Consider the following 20,375-nt stretch of genomic DNA (forward strand, 5'->3'; position numbering starts at 1 on the left):
ATGTCCTAAAATGAGACAGATTTTCTCTCTGTTTGAGGGGATAAGTATCTTTTTCCCCCCGCCTCTCAAGGCAAAGTTGAGACGAACAGGCAGTGGAACTTCACAAAGGATAAACAGAGAGGAGAGCACAATAGAAAGTCAGTTGTGAAGGTCATGCGTGGTTAATGCATTTAGATTCTTAATTTCAGCCCTTTGCCAAACCTCACTGACACGAGCCCACACCACTTAATTTAGGAATGATCGAGGGCAAAGACACACAGTTGTGTGCACACTGTAGCTTTTGCACTACGTTTCTCCCATTTTGCTCTTTTCTGGAAATGAACACAGAAACAGTCACTCTGAGAATCAGTCAGTGCTTTTCTGTGAGGTAAGGTTTTTTTTCTTTTTCAGTAGTTTCACACCACTGTTCATTACCCTCATGACAGCTGCAAGATTACTGTGATGTTTCTTTCCCCAAGATATATAAGGAAAGGCTGTTCCAAGACACAGGGAGATCATTTTAACAGTTGAAGAAATTTTGCTCATTAAAAGATAATGTAACTTCTTTCAAAACAGTGCCTTACAATGTTCAGTGCTTATGGAAGTTTTCAAAGCACTCTGGAAATCTTTTTTCTTGTTCTTCCATCTTTGCTAAATTATAGTTGTGTATTATCTAAAGCTTAGAATAGCTTTTAAAAGGTCGTAATCATGCGCACTCGACTTTATTCATTGTTTAAAATTCATTGCTCACTGTAGAGAGAGATGTGTACTTCTGTGCTACTTTTATTCATCTGATAATTGGTGGTTAGTTTTATATATAACTATATATAGTGGGGATATATTGGTTGGTATACTACCTTAGATATAGTTATAGTTTGAACTCCAAACAGACACCAAAGAATAAAACTGCCATTGTAGAAATAATAAGAACATCTAGCAGTTTTTTTATGAACGGCGATGGGGGAAAAAAAATTCCCGTGGACGATGTCGGGATCTTTTCTATGTAAAATGATTGCAGTAATGCATTAAAGTGATACATTACACCCAGTACAGAGGAACAGATGCTACAGCTGTGTGGCACGATTTGAAACTAGCTGTACCTTACCCAGCTACAACAACAAACATGTTGACAGCATAATGTTGAGTATGTAGCCAGGATTATTAGTTTTAGAAGTTAGAATTTTAAGGGCTTTCTTTTAATTTAGTGTTTTACTTTGTGTAAATTAGTGCAATTATTTAACATTTGCAAAGTCACTTTTCTTTGGATGATTTTGATGATAAAAGTTGTTGCATTTTTTCTGCCAGCTAACCACAGGCGAATGTGGGGCTGCTCATAGCATTGGCGAGCCTGCTGCTGCTAATCGCTGCTGCTGGAAAGGACTGTTGGAGGGCAGGAACACGCAGGCTGTTGGCACCAGGCTGCACTACTGACAAACTCTGAGACAATGTTATTGAACGTCACATGTCTTGTGTTACTATTTGCAGTTTCATAACTTTTCCTTTGGTTAAGAAAGGATCTAAAGAGGCACTTACCTCATTGGTCTTTGGGGAAAATGTGTTGGACTACATGGATAACCTGCCTGGCACACGTGATGTTGTTTTGCTCTTGTTTCAGGATCTTTGCAGGCATATCTAATCCAAAAGAAAAAAGAAAAAGGAGCCTTTACTGCTCGTGAAGCTCAGGTACAGTTACAACAGCTGCTCTGGCAAAGTTCCAGAATAGATGTTACAAAGGCTCCAACAACATTAAAGTCATTAGTTGTTAGCGGGGATCTCCTGCTATGTGACTTTTTCCTCTCTTTTTCTCACAGTTGACATGATAGTGATGAGATTAGCATTGGTGGGGATGTGCGTGTTGACTTTGGCCTCTGTCCTGATCATGATACCCCGCTTGAAGTGCACTACACTGATTCCTGGTGTGCCAGATCGGCGCAGGCTGCTGCAGGTCTCTGGCACCCTCTGTCTGTTTGGAGGCTAGTACTGCAGACACTCTGCTCTTGAAAAACACTCCTAATCAGATCCAGCCAGAAGCAGTTTGAGTTAGTTTTCTCTTCTGACAGTCTGAACTCAAATCTGTGGATTGGTTTGGCATGTATGGGTGTGTTTCTCTCGGGTGCTTGTGGTACAGGGAGCCTGTTGTGGCATGGAGCGGATACTTACACCAAATACAGACAGGAAGTAGGTGTCATCACACGGTCACACTATAGGATTTTATCAGGGTTTTCAACTTTAACAATCACTTGCATTACAAGTGTAAATGTACATAACCCCCACACTTTGGAGATGCACCTACGGATCCTGTAAAATCATAAAGCTGAAAGTTTCGTCTAGTGAGGATTGCCTCATTCACCTATTCTGCTAATATTGCCATTCACAAAGGCCGAGAATATCATCTATTATTACAAACAGTTCTCCCATTTTAAAAACTACAGCATATATTGCACTATATATAAAAGTGCCCAAAAACATCACTTTTTTTTAAACTAACAAATGCATCTCTTTGACTTGAGCTCACGCTGTAATAGGAGCATTGTGAATTATTAAACCGGTCCTCAGCTCCTGGGTCTGTGTCATTCACAGTGTGCTTTGCTGCCAGACACAAAGTGAAGCTCACAGACAGACCTGCCAAGTCAAGCTAAAATAACTTGAAAGTGCTTTGGTCCAGTTAGAGACTGAGCTCGCAGGCGGATGAATTCACAGAAAAAGGTTTCATAGAGGCTGAGAATACCAGCCGGTAGCATGAGTTTAATGGTGCTAACAAACGATTGTTTAAGAAATCCAGACTCAAGGTAGGGTGTTCCTTTGAAACAGCGGTTTCCATTTTTCCTTGCACATCCTGAATTTTTGATAATGCCATCACTGAAAGAAATGGGGAGGATCATAGATAAAACTTTTTTTTCAATCCCGTAAGGCATATTCAAACATTTATAGTCTACTTTATCTCCTGATTGATTGGTGGCCTTGCAGATGCCTTGAATAACATTTCAGCTTGGACTCTCGTAGTGGTTGATGGTGGGAAGTGTGGTATTGCTGTCTGACTTCAGCCATAATGGCAGTCATATACTCATATCAGAGACTCCCTTAACCAGAAAACAACATGCCATCTTCACACTACAACGACAAGACTTAAATTTAAAGATGCAAACCTTATTGTGATTAACAACCTCTTCATCAGCGCTCTACCTGTCTACAAACATTCACTGGAACTGTTGTTGAACACCCCGCTGCTGCTCAGTCAAGTATTGATATCCACTTCTATCTTCTTCCTCGGTATGAATGGTGAGGCTCACGATGAAAACATGTTGTATTGTTGCAATGATGTTTGCAGTTAGGCAGTTAAAGAGATAGTTTCCATTTTCACATTCCTGAATTACCACATTTTTCAAGTCCCAATCAAACACATGTGTGAGGCACCATCCATCATTCAGAGTGGGAAAACGCATTCCTGTGTTTACTATAATTCTTTGGTTATTACTGCAAACATCAGTTCATTGGGTTCATCATGTAACCTCTGTACTGTGCTTAAATTAATAAGTAGGTCAGTGAAGATTTATGTCAGATAAGAAGCAGACAATAAGTCATCTCATAAACTTAGCAGAAAAATGCCAAACACGCACAGTTATACACGTGTTTATTGTGAGTTTTATGAACGTGCTATAACTCACATAAAACTGCTCCTGTACATACACAGCTGAGGCAAATGTTTCTGTGTGTTTTTGCATGTTGTGAATGGGATACAGACCGCACAGCCGCAGGTAGTGTTGGTGCATCCGTAAATACCAGGCACGTGTTAGATTTCACGTTCTGCTCTCACCACTTCTCTCCTCAGTGTGTGTGTTTTACCTCAAACTGCACTATTCTGGTTCCGTACACAAGCTCATGATCCAGCTGTTGTTCTGCAGCTTTAACAAAAGAATTTTATCTTTTACGAGCCTGTCACTGCTTAAGGGGTTCAGTTGTTCTGCATTGTTATTGTTGTTGTAGGTCTCTGCATGTCATTTTACACATGCATAAGTTTGTTCAAAAAAGTACATTTCCTACTTAATAACAACCTCACATCCATGCATGTGTGGAAGGAGGTCATTGAGCCAACGTGAAAGTTGCGGGAAAAAAAGTAACTCCCCATAGAATCCTTTTTTTAAATAACCAAATTTTTTAGCAAAAAATATTTTTAGCAAATGTTTACAACTTCTTACAAAAGTACTGGTTGTGTAGGTAATTCCCCCAATCATAATGGTTTGAATGATTTAACTTTTATCTTGGGAATTGGCAAGGCTCAAAGTTGAGGGATACAGCAGATAGTCAGGTGTCTTTCAAAATATCACCTCTGCTTTTTGGAGTTACTGAGCTGAACTTCTCTGTCACTATTGCTGACAGCAGCTTTAGGGAGAATTTGAAAAAAATATCTGACTATCAGTAGGGTTTGCTATGAGATACAGAGTCCAAGAAGTTTCTTCTTTTGGTGAGAGAAAGTTTAGTATTCTATTAGCTCTTAGTATTTAGTATTCTAAATAAGTTGTCTTTGTTTTGCACTTAAACTTGTCAAGTTTATGGATTACCTTGCTAACAAAGCTTGCTAAAGTTAGCTGATAGTTAAACTGAATTTTGGTCCCAATATATATGGAGTATAGTTTACTACTAGTATTTTAATCAGAGAAGGTATTAGACTCTTTGAAATCCATGCTTACAGAACTGAACATAAGATAAATTGTTTTTATAATTGGTACCTTTATATTGAAATGTAAACGTATCGTATTATTCTGAATGACTGCAATTGTATGAAAAATTCTCTCTTTGTAACAATTTCTTCTGTTAAACAGTTACCTCATATTCTGTTTGAGGCCAATTAATGATCTCTGCCTAAACGTAAAGTTATTTAATTTAATTAAACCTAATCAAACCTTGACTTTAACATTTTTAGATCACAAGAGTTGGATATTTAATTTTTCAGCAGTGGATTGTATTGGACATCTCCACAGTCTTCTCTATGGAGAATTAGTTTTAACTGGTGTGTTAAGTTAGAAAAATGCTTTTGTTCTTAGCAAAAATCAGATCAAGGTATTGTTGATTTACCTTTTCTTTCATTGGATTTATATTTTTCAGTCTTTTCTGCCAAGGGTTTCCTCGTTTTACCCTATGCAGCTTGGCAAGAAAACAAGATTGACCAAAACATGAACAAAGGCTGTTACACAGTTTAGCTCTCCTCTGTTACCTCTGTGAATGACTTCACTGGTCACGAGTAATATCCAAAGCCATCCTTTGGGGCCAGTACAAGAACTGCAGATTAGGTGGAGGTTGGGATGGTGGATGGGCATGAAGCACACAGGGTTTAATGTTGTCTGATTACCACCATTACATTCACAGATTGACTCTTTATTATTAATGACCAAAAAATCGTAACAATTTTTCAGTACTGAAAACCATAATCTTTTCCATGCTGGCTCCTTGCAGATACTCCATCATCCAGATAATGACTGATTGTTAGACCTCTCTGCATTGAATCATACTTGTTATTAATCTCTGGCTCTCCACAGCATGTCTTCTATCCTGTCTTCCTTCTCTCTCCCCAACCAGTCGCAGCAGATGGCCCCGCCCCTCCCTGAGCCTGGTTCTGCCGGAGGTTTCTTCCTGTTAAAAGGGAGTTTTTCCTTCCCACTGTTGCTAAAGTGCTTGCTCATAGGGGGTCATATGATTATTGGGTTTTTCTCTGTATGTATTATTGAGCCTTGAGGGGACTGTTGTTGGGATTTGGCGCTGTATAAATAACATTGAATTGAATTGAATTGAATTGTTAGCGTTCCTGTCTGGTGATTTGGTTGAAAGAGACAAACTCTGGAAGGCAGCCATTTGGATATGCTAACCCAGAAAGCCAAAATCTTGTATGAGTTTTGGCTAAACTTTACCGGGTATATTTCTCCAAAATCATAACTGTGAAGTTTGTACCTTCTGTTTACGAAAACACTTAATCTTCATAGAAAGCAAAAGCAAAATAAACAACAACAAAAAAAACAGAACAATTAGTAATGTTTACAGACATGTGGATATTGTATTAAAATAATACTTGAAAAAGCACGACCCTCGCTCTTATCCTGTTTAAGTCATTTAAAAATGAGTAATTCTAGCCAAGATCACAATTTAAAATGTTTTCTAGCTCAAACTCTACAACACCAGACATTCTCAAAGGTGGACTCGCAAGGTTAACTTGCTCAGCACAGCGCCAACAAGGCTTCAGTCCAGTGGAGCAGAAGTGGAATTCCACATCTGCAATTATTGAACAACAGGGTGCAAAAGAAGGATTTGAGCTGGAATGGAGGAATGAGTGGGGGGAGTGGGCAAAAAGTCAGGCAAGGGTGAAAAGTAGGGAAACAACTGATAAAGTACTGAGTCATAGCCAAATCCATTTTTCCATCTCTGTTTACTTCATTCTAAAGGAAACAGACAGGTATACAGGTAAATGAGATGATACACGACATGAAGGAGGTAAATATTAGAGAAAAAGAAAGGCATGGTAAATAAATGCAGGCATTTTAACTCTCAGCAAACTGGCATTCCTTAGTACAGGAGACAGCACACAATACAGTACGTCCTTAAGAGTCAATAATACGACGACTCTTCCATTCACACAAAATCATATTGGCACCTGACGATACACAATGGATGCACTTGGTATATCCTCAGTCCAGACTACTTGGAAACAGGCACAGAGTTTACAGTGGCATAAGGCAACACGTGGCAGATCTATCATGTATTTGTCCTTTTTGTTCATAAGTGGTACTGTAGAGTAGCTTCACATTCGTTTTTGGAACTCCAACAATAGAAACAAAGGGAAACACAAGTCCTTGCAGAGTAACTGTGGACACACATCCCTCAGATGGGATGGAAAACAGAGAATTCACATACATGTGTGCAAACATGTGTTATAAGGCACTGTAGTAAAACATTATATGTAGTAAAAAAAAAAAAAAAGGAGTAAAGTTGGTGGTATATACACCTGGGTTTTTTAACATGTTATAGAAAACATACCCTGAATGACTGTCTCTCCCAAAGTCAACAACACAGATGAGGATGTCAAACCCCCTAAGTACATCTAATTCATAAAACATTTCCCCAAACAATTTCATTAATCTCAACAAAGATTAATATATGTTGTTGCAATATGCTTGAGTGTTTGCTGTTCATAAATTCATTCTTGTCTGTTTTGAATTTCTCAGTGAAAGGGTTTTGTCTGTTGACAGAATTTAAACCATGGTAGGGCCAGAAGACTCTCCCAAACTACAAGTACTGCTCCCTTTTCTCTGGTGGGGTACTTTTAACATTTGGTCTGCAATTCAAAAGGGAAAAAAGACACGTTTCAGTCAAAGTACAGTCACAGCGACAAGAAAAAAACCTCACATTTACAAAAACACCCAGAGGTCATAGGCTATAAGTGAAACTACGAATCAGCACAACAGTATGTTTCAGTTTATTGTTAACTTTGCACCAATATTTGGACAGAAGGGGGAACAGGAGGTGTAGCAGAGGGTTGATATCTTATTTCTTAAAGAAAACGTCTGACCACATGAGTCCATATTTACAGAGACGGCTCAGAGACGGAGAGGGGGTCGGAAGAAGACAGTACACCTTGGTTCCCATTAAAAGTGATAAGGTGCAGATGTATTATTGAGAAAAAGGAAATCATCTACAAGAGGTCCAAATTGGGAGGTAAAGAGGTAACAGGAAATGAAGGGGGGATGGGGAGACAGTGGTGGGACAGTCGGAAAGTCCTCGATAAAAAGGCGGGGGCTGATCAGTCAGGGAAACTAGTTTCACTCAACAACTCTGCCCTGAATTAGAGGAGAGAAGAAGACAGTCAGGATAAGACACATCAAGAACTCTCAGATTCCCACCATGTTAGAGAGCCAGAGGGACGACTGAGATGTTAGCCGACAGGTTTCAGAATCAGTGTTACATGGAAGCTGGCTAGCACTGTTCGGGTTAAAATAAAACATTTACCCTACAGAATGACTAATAAAGGTGGGCAGAAACATATAGAGTCAATGAACAGCTATACTGTTGTCTGGGGTGATGTGGAACTGCCTTAAACCTGCATTCTTTGCCACAAGAGACATACTCGAAGCTGCAAAAAAAATAAAAGTCTTCCCTCTATAGAGGTGTCTGGGGAAAAGGGCTTTCAGACTTGACCTCTGTAAACACTTGTCTGTTGGCTTTATAGGCCTAGTTGCTCATTTCCAGTCATATAGAAATGGGGAGATGTCACAGTCACTACGACAGCAGAGCAGAGATGCTTGACATCCCATTGACATCTCATTTTATTTAGTACAAGTACAAAGAATTTCCTATAGACCTTCACCGTCCCCCTGCCAAGTTTGAGAATAATAGAGCTCTCTACAAATAAGTCTCTTCTAAGAAGAGAAGCCATGTAACTGGGAAATGGGGCAACTGGGACCTATTCTAAGAAAAGTTAATGGCTTTTTTATGTGGAACAGTGATGGACCAACTCTTTTAGAAACATAAATGGGGGCAAAGTGATGTGGGAGCATGAAGGGAGAACTCAAGAGCCAATTTAGCAGCAGCTGAGTTTTAAAGGGTCTAATGTGGCGATAGTTGCAAGTACCTATAGTGCCTCACTTTCAATGAGTAGTCAGTGGGTTGAAGACCACCTGTTTTTTCTATATGCAATCAACCAAACAGTGGAGTTAAATATAACACTTCTATTTACTTATAGCTGTGTTTGAAGCATCATGCTAAATTATATAAAGATAATAGTATGCTGACATCTTTTAGCTTCTCAGTAAGATTATTCATGTGTGTGAAATTGCTTAGATCTTAGGCACTGGTTTAGTTATACAACAGCTTATGAGATGAGGGAGTGTATGAATCTGGAATGATGGTGTTAGTAAATGGAGCGTGATGATATGTGTCGATGAGAGTCTCCTCTTTCTCCTCGTGTTAAGTATAATGGAAGAGCGATAATCAGCAGCAGTCATACTCATTACACATCTAAACAGACACCTTTAACTAACAATTCACCCTCCACTCCTGCAGTTCAGATTGTGTCCCCATGTGCGATCTTCATCAAGTCCTTGTGGTGTAAAAAAGGACTGTGTAGTTTTATCATTTGTGAGAAATTTTCTCAGCTGTTAATAAGATGGTTGTCCAGGGGCTTCATCACTTAGGAGGACACCAGACACGCCTGCTTCTTTGCTGTCGTTCATTATGTTTGTTTGAATAACACTCGACAGCTTAAATAAATAAATTAAGAACATAGAAATTCTTTGCTTTATTTTGAATTCTATATAAAGATAGAAAAGGTTTGGTGGTTTAGAGCTCTAAACTCTGGGAGTTACAAATTTAAATCATTTTTTTCTCATTTGCACACAGGGTCAGGCCTTGTCCCCTTACACACTTAACTGCAACAGTAGACTGTGAACATACGTGGCAATTTGGAGGTAAAACACCAATGCAGCTCCAACCAGGAAGCACAGGACATGCTAGTAAAAGTTCAGCAAGTTTTGCAGTACTTCCTCAAATAAGAAATGCCCTTTAATTTGCTGTGTAATTTGCTCCAAACGATGTTTTTCTGTACCGTGCTTAAATTTGTGTTCATCGTATCGCTGTACTTACCTCTTAAAGTACATTAAATCATGACATTAAAGCAGAAGATGTCAACTCACAATAAAAGCTTAACACTTTCTACGTATAAGTTTGTACTTCTTTAGGTTCATAGCCACATACATCCTACTGGTAGATAATATGCTCATATATGTACAGCTTCATATGTCGTGTATTGCTGTGTAAGAACAGAAGTGTCTTTGAGCTAAATGATTGCATGTGTATATGCATGATAGTCTTTTTGTTAGATTTACAAGGGGAAAAAAGAGGGTGGTGCCAAGCGTGTCCTCTGCTCTCTGTTTGGGTGACTGCTGGAAGGGGTTGGGGTTTACACGTACTCCCTTGCTGTGGAAGGCTGTGATTGGCGGTAATATTGCTGTCCTCGCATATCTTCTTTGGAGCAGGAGCAGCACAGCAAAGAGCCACCCAGAACAGTCAGACTGGCTGCTGCCCATCCGACAAACAAGGCTGAGCCAAACTCATACCTGCACAGGAAATAAGGTATAAACAAGGCATAAGGTGTAAATGCTGACCTAAAAAGACATACACAAAAATAAAGGATAAATGGATATTGAAGTATGGGCGATATAAAATGGATAAAAAATTTATTATTTTAATTATTAGATATTCAAGACTAACCATTAGCATACACATTAGTCATAAGAGGAGCTTTACAGCTGTAATACTTGATAAAAGTAACAACTACTAGTATTAAATGATTTGTTTTGTTGTTTTTCTTAACTCGGAACTATTAGCATCGCACGTTGATCATATTTATAAGCCAAAATTATCAAATATTTGGAAATGATGTTGCTAAATTAATCAATGGTTTTTCCCTTACCAACCAAATGTTTGCAGCTAACTAACTATTATTGTTTGCGATAATTTGTGATTTGTATCACCAACTGGTCATATTTTTCAGCCATTAGTAGCAACTATTAGATGTTGGCTATTTTAGTAATAACTACAGTTTACAGCTAAACTCATTTATCTTTTTAACAGCAACCAGTAACATTGGCTATTTTAGACGTATATGTCATACAGATATTAGCAGCTGAAACCAGTCGTGTCTGCAACTAGTCCTAATTATTTTTATTTGCCACATCTAGGTGTTTTTTTGTAAACAGAACATATTAAGTTTAACAGTAATTTGACTGCAAATCTATCACTGGCTGTAGTTCCAGTTTATCACATCATGTTAATTGTCCCTCAGACCTTTGAGATGAAGTCTGTTTACTTATGCCTGTTTCTTTTATGTACAACAAAACCTCTTGACTAGTCTAAAATATGACATTTTCAAATATACAAACAAACAAAAAAATAAGAAGACTGAGCACAAATACAACAGAGTGATAACTGAAAACCTTCCACAGTGTTAGACCAATGAAAACAGTATCACTGTCAGGTATCTTTTATTCAGGCTATTTAATGTTTCCCACCTCTGCATTTTTTCTTTTCAACAACATTTTAAAGAAATATTAAACTATTGCAAACATTGCAATCTCATTATATGATATTGTGATATTTATTCGAGATCTGATACTTCCAGGTTTTGAGGACACTGACAGTATTGTAGCAGTCGCAACTTGATTATGGTGTTTTTTGTAGTTTACTGTCAAAAATGTCAAAAACGGCCCATAGTAAAAGATGCCATGTTAGAATTAGCATGCAACTGTGTGGGGTTTTTTTACACAACGAGATCAATGGCTAAGCTAATGGCTTTAAAGTATATTACACTAACATGAGGCAACTGTAAATATTTACATACCTAAAAATCAATGAAATATATGGTCTGCAGTTGAAGTCATTAATAATGATGACTGTAATCACAGCAGCTTTTTATTATTTGAGTGGCATGTAAAGTAGAATGTACATTACAGTACATTTGCTCTTTAATGAAGAGATTAAACCCTCAGCTCAAACAGAATGGAGTGTATCACAATATGATTCACATACCTGGCATTGGGTGGTGTATTTGGGTTAAAGAACTGATAGGACACCTGAGTGGCATACCAGGACACAGAAACCAGTGTGCATAAACCTGTGGAGGGAGAAACAGGTAAGGACCATGCTACCTGCAGAACTTTTCTGATGACACTACAGGAACTGGAGTAGAGGGAGCGGGCAAGGTGCTTTGCAGAGTGGTCTGGCAGAAATCACCTCTTTCTGAATGTCAGTGAGACAAAGGAATTTTTTTCTTCTAGGGGAAAAAACTACAACTAAGCCCAGGAGATGTCTCATGAGTGAGGAGGTTGAAGCAACGGATAGCTGCAGGTTCTTAAGTGTTCACTTGAAGGAAAGACTGGAATGAAGGATCAACAGCGATGCTGTGTACAAGAATGGGGTGGAATGTGTGAAAGCTCAGATCCTTCAGTGTAAACAGCAAGATGTTCTTCTCCCAGTCTGTGGAAGCAGGTGTGATTTCCTTTGCTGTTGTCTGCTGAAGGCAGCATCAGTGCAAGAGATGGTAGCAGAAACTAATTCACAAGTCTGGAATCATCGTCGTCACATCGTTGCACATACACAGCTTACACAGCTTACATACACAGAAATTTCTGTGTCATTTTTTTTTCTTTCTTTTTATTTTATTTTATCTATTAGTTTACTACACTAATTAATTCTGTTGCTACAACAACACCAATGGCTTGGCTTAGTAAATACTTGTTTAGTTTAATTTCTTCCCTTGGGATTGTGGTCTGAGGTCAAGAGCTAATGCCTCGAAAATGACCACTTCCTGTTTACAGCAGGGACTCTAATTACCCAGAAGACCCCTACTGCAAGAAAAATGCCAGACCACTCTTGCTAAATTCATTGAATGCCAGAAATACAGCGTCTTTTTATGCTGGCAAATGAAGCAAAACAACAGTCGCACCTGCAAGCAGAAAGAGTGCTCCTCCAGTCATAGCGATGCGGGTCTTGGTGGCTGGGTTGTTATCTCCCACCTTGGTACACTTCATGCCCACCACGCTGACAATGATCCCAATAAAGCCCAGCAGTACTGACACCACCATAAGGGCCCGGCATGTCTGGATGTGGACTAGAGAAAAAAGAGGGGAGGAAAGAGATAAAACATGGAGTAGAGGATGTAGAAGTGGTGAGGAGATGAGAAAACAGAAAAGAAAAGAGTCTTTCAGCCCATCATTTGGAAAGACACAAATATTTCTAAACATGAAAGTGAAAACTGAGGGGAATGAAGCTATACATGCCATGCAGGGTTGATGGGAGACCACATGCATTTGTGACAGACAGATCATTAGGGAGAGTCCACCACTGTCCTACTTTTCCAAGCAGGGTAGTTCCAGAGGTGACTTTACTGGCCAAACTCTGGAACCGTAAATGATCCTTCAAATCTTCTCCACATCATTCCACTGTGGTTTTGCCGTCTCTAAAATCGAATGCTCTACCCACACAGGCCTCAGCGCACACATAACTTAGTGGGAGGAACATATTTACACATATTTACTCACATATGTGTAAGAGCACAATATGAGCACAGACACACTGACTGTAGGTGGAACAGACTCAGATGAAAGTCTCTCTCTGGCTCACACTGACTGTAGGAGGCCCCACTTTACATGTTTCAAACAGTGGGATTAGTGTGGCTTTGTCACAAAGAAAGATTGTTTTCGCGGGGCCGTCGCCACAGCGATGTGAGTGTACTGCCTCAACAACAGCCACTCAAAGACACGTTAAAGGCAAAGCAATGCTGAGCGCCTAATAATACTGTCAAAATACTGATGGAGCGTGCCTTATTTACAGCAAGCGAGGGGATTGTTGAAATCCCAGCGGCGGTAGAAAACATGGAAATTCCAGCATCTCGATTGTGATATCTGACAAAGCTGACAAATATGGTAATTAAAGTAAACAGGGGGATTTTTCATAGAGGTTTCACAGCCAAGATCACAGGCATCACTTTCAAAAAACGGCAGCCGGTGTTGTGTTTGCATGTCCCAGGAAACACGCTGAACAGAAAACAATTCAATAGAGTCAGCAAACTCATATTTTTTTGTGTTGCCCCTCTGTTAGCTTTTACAGCTCCAGGACACATTAAAAAAAATCCCATTATGCACTCATTATATTCCAGGACCTTTGAAATATATCATTTTATTTATCTCCTGAAAACATTGTGGATGTTACTAGGTAAAAAAAAAAAAAAGAAGAAGAAGAAGGACTGTTGGTTATTACTAAATAATAAATTGGTAGTTTTTTTTATTGTGAACCAACAATATAATGATATTTATAATAGTAGGTCAGTGGTACATGTGTGGACATTGTCTGGTGGTAGCTGTAAAGTTTCTGCTGATGATATTGGTTCGTAAATGGTTACTAAGTATTTAGTTTCCTTTTATTCTTAGACAGTCTTGACTTGGTTTGGTTCACCATACGGCCAAAGTCAGGGGTGTTGGTCTCACTATTCCCACAGCACTGACACTGAATCTTCAAAGCGCACGTGCCTAAAGCATCAATATTTGATCCCCCAGGAATGAGAACAGGTCAGAAATTAAACCTTTATCATAAAATTGTTGATTATGGTATAGCATAAAAAAATGTAAATGCAAGGATTTAATTGTTATATAATTGTCATAATCTCTAGCACATTAAGGCAACTGTTGCTGTGATTTGTCGCTCTATAAATAAAACTTAAGTGAACTGAAGTGTCAGCTACAGTACGATACACAATACAATACAATATACCATATGCTAAAATTAATTCAATTTTTTTATTATGCAAACTATAATGTTATAAATAAACATAATGTAGAACTTTAATAATGACTTGTAAATATTATCATTTATCATTTCAGTATTTCTTAACATTAACATTAACATTGACATTTTAAATGTGCCCTTATTACACTGTGGTTAACATTATAAGTTCTTACTGAATAGTTTGGTGTGTAGTAAGGATTTCAAGAACTGTGTCAGAAAAAGTGTTTGTTGACTTGTTCTACTGTTAACAAATGCTCAGGTACAGATGTTCCTTGCTCTGTGACTCAAGTAGCAAAAAAACTAATTCCTCCTACGAGCAAGTTTTGCCACTCAGCAGCCAACACTATCTTTCAGGGCATTGATCTTTGGGACTAAAAAAAGTGCATGTTTAAAATTGCCAGTCAAATCGGATTAAATAAATGTCTTTTCCCAAAACAATGTATTAATTTTTTCTTTGCTGCAGTGCTTCTATGATTTTTACCAATATCCTTGCTGTTGCAGAATCCTCTCAAAGATTTCATATCACGATTCTCTGAGTTCTGTACCCCCTGTACCACATTTTCGCTGAATGAACTGTAAGTTCAAAAAGAGCAGTCGAGTATCAGCCTGAGATGGAAGCTAAAGTCACCGTTTGTCATTGTGACAGAAATACACACACCATCATTCATGGTGCAGCAGTGAAGCAGCATTTCAAAAGCTGATCTGAAGGGACTTGAAGGGGGAACAATCTTTGAAGTCTGATTTATGGCTCCATCGCTCCTTTTGATGGAGTATCTGAATGGTCTTCCAGAGAGAGGGATTTGAAAATTTTTTGCTGTTGTTTTTCATTCACTGTAGACATTCCTGGTGTGCGGGGGTTTAGGCTAATGACTCCACTGACTGGTTTTCCTTGGTGAGACTAGAAGAAGGGATTGAAAGTGAGAAAGAGAGTTGGTTGAAGGCTGGCTCACCCACCCACTAGGTTCTCTTTTTCCACTGCTAAGATTGGCAGTACCAGCCACAACCTTTCAGTGTGTGTGTGTGTGTGTGTGTGTGTGTGTGTGTGTGTGTGTGTGTGTGTGTGTGTGTGTGTGTGTGTGTGTGTGTGTGTGTGTGTGTGTGTAGGCTCTGTAAGGTCCCATTGTGAGGTCACTTGAGTCTATTTTGTACAGACTGGCTCTTTGCCTGCTCGGTGCCTTACACTTACAGTTTAGTCCTCCGATGCAATTTCAACTCAAAGAATAAACTTCTGTTTCTCTTGAGCCTTTAGTCATTTCTTTTCAGTGTATACCAGTTAAAGGACCCATATTAACTTTTAAAGCCAAAAATAAATTGCACAAGAAGAAGCATTTGTTGTAGGTAAATATCAATATTAGTGTCTGTGTGAGTCCACACACACTGCAAGACCTCATTGGCTGTTTTGGATGCATACTAAATATTTGAAATATTTGTCCTATAAAACCATTTTTTGCCATGTCTGACTCTCAACTTGTTTTTTTATTCTAAACAGTGTGAACCTGTGTAAACCATGATATTTTTTTTACTCAGCATAGATTACTGTAGCTCAAGACAACTGCTAATTACATCTGCATGACTTATCTGATACCGCCCTTACATGTGCATACAAGTTAAGCATAAGGTGTGAAGGGCAGAAGCAAGACCCCAGCTCAGATCAGAGGAGGCATCAATGACAACCCTTGTGAGTAAGTCAGATAAAGTATCAAAAGAAGAGCTAGCATGGAGGTGGGTTGCAAAGTAGCTTGCTTTGCAGAATTTTAATTCCATTCCATTCAATTGTATTTATATAGCACCAGATCCCAATAACAGATGTCTTAAGTTGCTTAATATTGTAAGGTAAAAACCCTACAATAATACAGAGAAACCCCAACTATCAGACAGCCACCTATGAGCAATCACTTTGACGACAGTGGGAAGGAAAAACTCCAGTTTAAAAGGAAGAAACCTCTGGCAGAACCAGGCTCAGAGAGGGGCGGGGCCATCTGCCACGACCAGTTGGGGGTGTGGTAGGTTGAAGCAGCTCTCATAGGATTTTCCAAATGGATGTGTAGAATGGTATCAGCTGAGCCATCAGCTGATGTGGGCTGACGTAGTAATCAGCTGATTTGCCAGAATCGCTACTGAGCTGAGCTGACTTTGTGGCTTACCAGAACTTACACAAACAGGAAGTGGAAAGGAAAGTAGCTCCCACCTGGATGTCAAACTAGTGTCCTGACTGACAGTTTTATTATGGATGTGCATGTGTTTTTACAACACATGCATTTGTGTTTTTAAAGACATAGGTCAAGAATCGTGGAGGGGGCAAAGCATGGGGACAAAGACTGACAGATGGGTATAAATGTCAAATAGTTTGGAAAGACACATTGTTGGCTTTGATCTTAAAAGAAATACAAGAATCTAATACAAGAGCATTTCTACCTAACTGGCATTGATAAAGTAGGTTTGGCTGACCAAATGTGCATACATTTCAAGATGTATTGTATAATAGAAACTATTTTACTATGAATAGTGTCTTCAGAAACTCATTGTCAAGTTCGATTTATAAAGCAGACTTAACCTTTTACATGAATGTCTGGCATCCACAGGAAACAACTATGCCTTTTATGTCAAATGCGCAAGAGGTTGCTATCTAGTGCGACACACAGATTGGCAAAAGCAGGTCGATATGTCTTCAATGTCACGCTCAGATTTTACTGGATGCAAAGAGCTGTCCTTTCAGCACCACCATCCTCCTTCACCTCATCTGGCAAATAACAGCCGTCTGTTATTTTGACCACCGTCTTCTTCTTGAGCAAAATGCTCAGTAAACCTGCAGCACTTTCCACCACATTTGCTTGGCCACATCAGCACAGTCTAGTGAACAATTATACCCGCCGTCACATGCTGCTCCTGCTGCGAACATACCCAGGCGAGAGGAGCTCCTTCAGACCTATTTGTGCCTGATCAAACCAATACCCGAGATTCCGACCTGACCCGGGACATGTGATTAAATCAGTTCTGTTTCGTAATGTGTCTGGGGAAAAATCTAAACAAAGCAGGGATTGTTCAAGAACGTTTTATTCTGTAATCATTGGGTATGTTATCCTAGTCCTAACCCTGCCCCCTGTTTTCTAGATGAATTTCTGGTAATTTGTTAACATCTACAGAGTTTTATAAATGTATCACCTGTTTATAAGATTTAAATGGAAAAGCTTGGAACATAAAATCTGTCATGCCAAATGACTGTATAGTCTTTATTTGAAAGGTAACGTCTAGTTTCGGAATAATTGTCTATCTAGCAAAATCCAACAATAACTCGAGGAGACTCGATGGATGTTAAGAGGTTAACGGACAAGTGGAACAATGTGCTCGTGTGGGGACGATAGAGCACATTCTGGGAATATCTCTGGACTTTAGCTCAACAACTACCCTTTTCTTCTCCTAACAGCCTCTATTCATGCCCAAAGACAATACACTGTTCTTATTGCTGCAAGGAACCAAAGGAGATGGGAGATCAGCTCGGACGCCCCATCACAACGATCGCCATCAGAAAGTGTGTTGATATGAGGACTCACAGAACCGCCAAAATGTTTGCAAAGTGCCTCATTTGTTGTTCCAAGGAAAGCGTGCCACAGCAGTAACCACAGAGAAAAACAAATGAATTGTATTGTGAAAGTGCCTTCTGACCAAGCCTCCCCCCCTTAACACCCGCTAGTCTTTCATTAGAATCTCTAATAGGATAATTTAAGCAGACAGTAGATGGATGGATTCATATAATCTGTGTGCCTTTAATTATGAGTCACTAGGTCCAGCTTACAGATTGGAGATGACAGGAGACTCGTATTCTGAGCTAATTTACGTCCGAACCCCACATTCCTCACCCCCTCCTACTCATCACACTCTACGCATGGTGTTTTGGAGTTCTAATAAAGAAACTAAGCTGTAATGAAGATGTGAACAGCAGCATTTGAAGTAAGATTTATAGCTTGCATGTTTATTGCATCCCAGTTAGCATTTAGCACTCAGGGAGTTGTTTTTCTTCTGTGTTTGCTGCTGATTAATGGCAAAAGTCGGCACACATGAATGGGCCATACTATAATAACTGTTGTCATGTGTAGTGTACCACAAAAGATGTTTCTTGGGAAAATTTTGTATAACAAAGCAGAACAAAAGGTTGACAAATATTACGGTAATTAAAAATATAAAATAAAAGAAGGAAAGTAGTTTGAAAGAAAGGAAGGAGTGTGATTGAAAAGTGAAAAAAGTTTATCAGCACATTAGCAGTTTAATTGAATTTTACTCGTGCCCTTTCGTCATCTGAGTAATTATACATTGAATATAACTTCACAGTAACTTCACATCCAACAGAATCAAACCTGAAAATCCTTTACAATGAACATGCACTCCAAACAGAAGTGATACCTAACATTGATCATAATGGATTTCTTTAAAGACAGGGACATCATTGTGAGTAAGAAAAGTGCACTGCTACAAGTTAGAGATCCTTGGGTTTTAGGAGCAAATTCAAATGTGGTACTCACTGTCCAGCGAGAGCATGGAGTCAAAGATCTTGCACTGCACCTGTCCCGTACTCTGTGAGGCACAGCTCATCCACAGCCCCTCGTACAGACCCACAGCCGTGATGATGGCATCGCCCGCGTACGACGACTGCTTCCACTGGGGCAAGGCAGTTGTGGAGATGATGCCAATCCAGCCGCCCAACGCCAGAAAGTAACCCAACAACTGTAGACCTGAGTTAGCCATCCTTCTCTAACACTGTCTCTCTGTTTTCTGTCTTGTCTTGTTCTTTCTCTCCCTGCTTGACTCGCAACAGCTTCTAACTCCTCCTAATTCGTCGCCCTTTCTTTGAGCGGTCTCTGTGGGCACACTTGCTACTTGTCTTGCTTTTCTTGCCACTATCTGGTCCCTCTGAGCATCTCCTTGTGCTCCTCTGCTCCAATTCGCATTTGTAGAACTCTCCTCTGTCTCCTTGTCTCTAATGCTCTCTTTTTCCTCTCCACGTCCTTGCCTGGTTTTTCTGCCTCTCAGTGAGGACAACGAGTTGATCTCTTCAGATCAGGAATCTCTCGTCTGATTTCTTGATCCCTGTGAGGTTCAGTCAAAGTGAAGAAAGAACTGGTCAGCAGTTCAGTTCATCAAGCATTGCCGCTGGGCTGCCTCACACTCTGCATGACTTCCTCCAGTCTCTCTGTCTTTCTCTCGGTTGCTTGCTAACTTTCGCTCCACTACAGTCTTTCTATCTACTCCAGGCTCAAGTGGCACAATGAGGGGTAGAAGGAAAAAATGGGAAAAAAGAAAAAAGAAACATGTGGACCCAACAAGCTGACCATGGAGGGATGAATAAATGGGTTGGTTTCTGATTGGACTGTGTTGTAGCAACGCCTACTGGGAGGGAGGAGGAAAGGGTTGATAGAGGAGAGTAAGAGCTGTTTCAAACAGAGAGGGAAAGGAAAAGCAAAAAGATCTGGCTTTGGAGGGAAAACACCATAGGTGGAGTAAGAATTAGGCAATTCTTATAAGACTGTGCTAATCCAACTGGGGAATTCCAAAGAATCAGTGCATGGTACATGTGCTGATTCTTTAAAAGTCTACCCCCTCAGTTGGAGGTGTGGGGAAGGTTGCGATGAAGCGCAACAAATGTACATAAATCAGCTCCAAACAATGCTGAGCCTGTAAAGAGCATGTCACATCCAGACAGGCTCTCTGCAAATTATGGGCCGCCAAGGCTAGCCTCCCCTTATCACCATGGCAACCCCAACAAATGAAGAGAGAGAAAGAGAGCGCAAGAGAGTTCAGCCAACTGTACATCCTTACCAGCTGTAAATGGAAGACACACTCCGACCCTTTGTGTGTGTGTGGAGAGTGCAGGAACCCGTTTTTCCCATAGCTGCATGCCCTATCAGCTGTCCTTCAACTCGCCTCATTAAATTAGCTTCAGTTCACTCCAGACTAACTCAATAATTCTATTCTGCCAATTAGAGTGTCGACACACTGAGAGACATGGCCAGTTTCTCACATCTATAAGAGACATGTCTCACCCCCACCCTGCTCTCACACTCACACTCACACACACACAC

The 20,375-nt window shown here is 39.8% G+C and overlaps 1 protein-coding gene across 2 annotated transcripts; it reads right to left on the bottom strand.

The window, feature by feature from the left end:
* Window positions 1-6,377: 6,377 nt before the first annotated feature.
* cldn19 (claudin 19) lies at window positions 6,378-19,597 on the bottom strand. Of its 2 annotated transcripts, none has more exons than XM_063474830.1 (5): window positions 18,819-19,597; window positions 12,464-12,628; window positions 11,548-11,632; window positions 9,930-10,076; window positions 6,378-7,802 (listed from the first exon to the last, which is right to left on the bottom strand). In XM_063474830.1, the coding sequence occupies exons 1-5, from the start codon at window positions 19,039-19,041 to the stop codon at window positions 7,766-7,768; spliced, it is 657 nt and encodes a 218-aa protein (XP_063330900.1). In that variant the 5' UTR covers window positions 19,042-19,597; the 3' UTR covers window positions 6,378-7,765. The 2 variants fall into 2 exon arrangements, with proteins under 2 accessions (XP_063330900.1, XP_063330899.1); XM_063474829.1 differs by having other exon boundaries at window positions 6,378-7,300; window positions 18,819-19,595.
* Window positions 19,598-20,375: the final 778 nt, after the last annotated feature.

The sequence above is a fragment of the Pelmatolapia mariae genome, linkage group LG5 (genome assembly GCF_036321145.2).
Source record: "Pelmatolapia mariae isolate MD_Pm_ZW linkage group LG5, Pm_UMD_F_2, whole genome shotgun sequence".
NCBI lineage: Eukaryota > Metazoa > Chordata > Actinopteri > Cichliformes > Cichlidae > Pelmatolapia > Pelmatolapia mariae.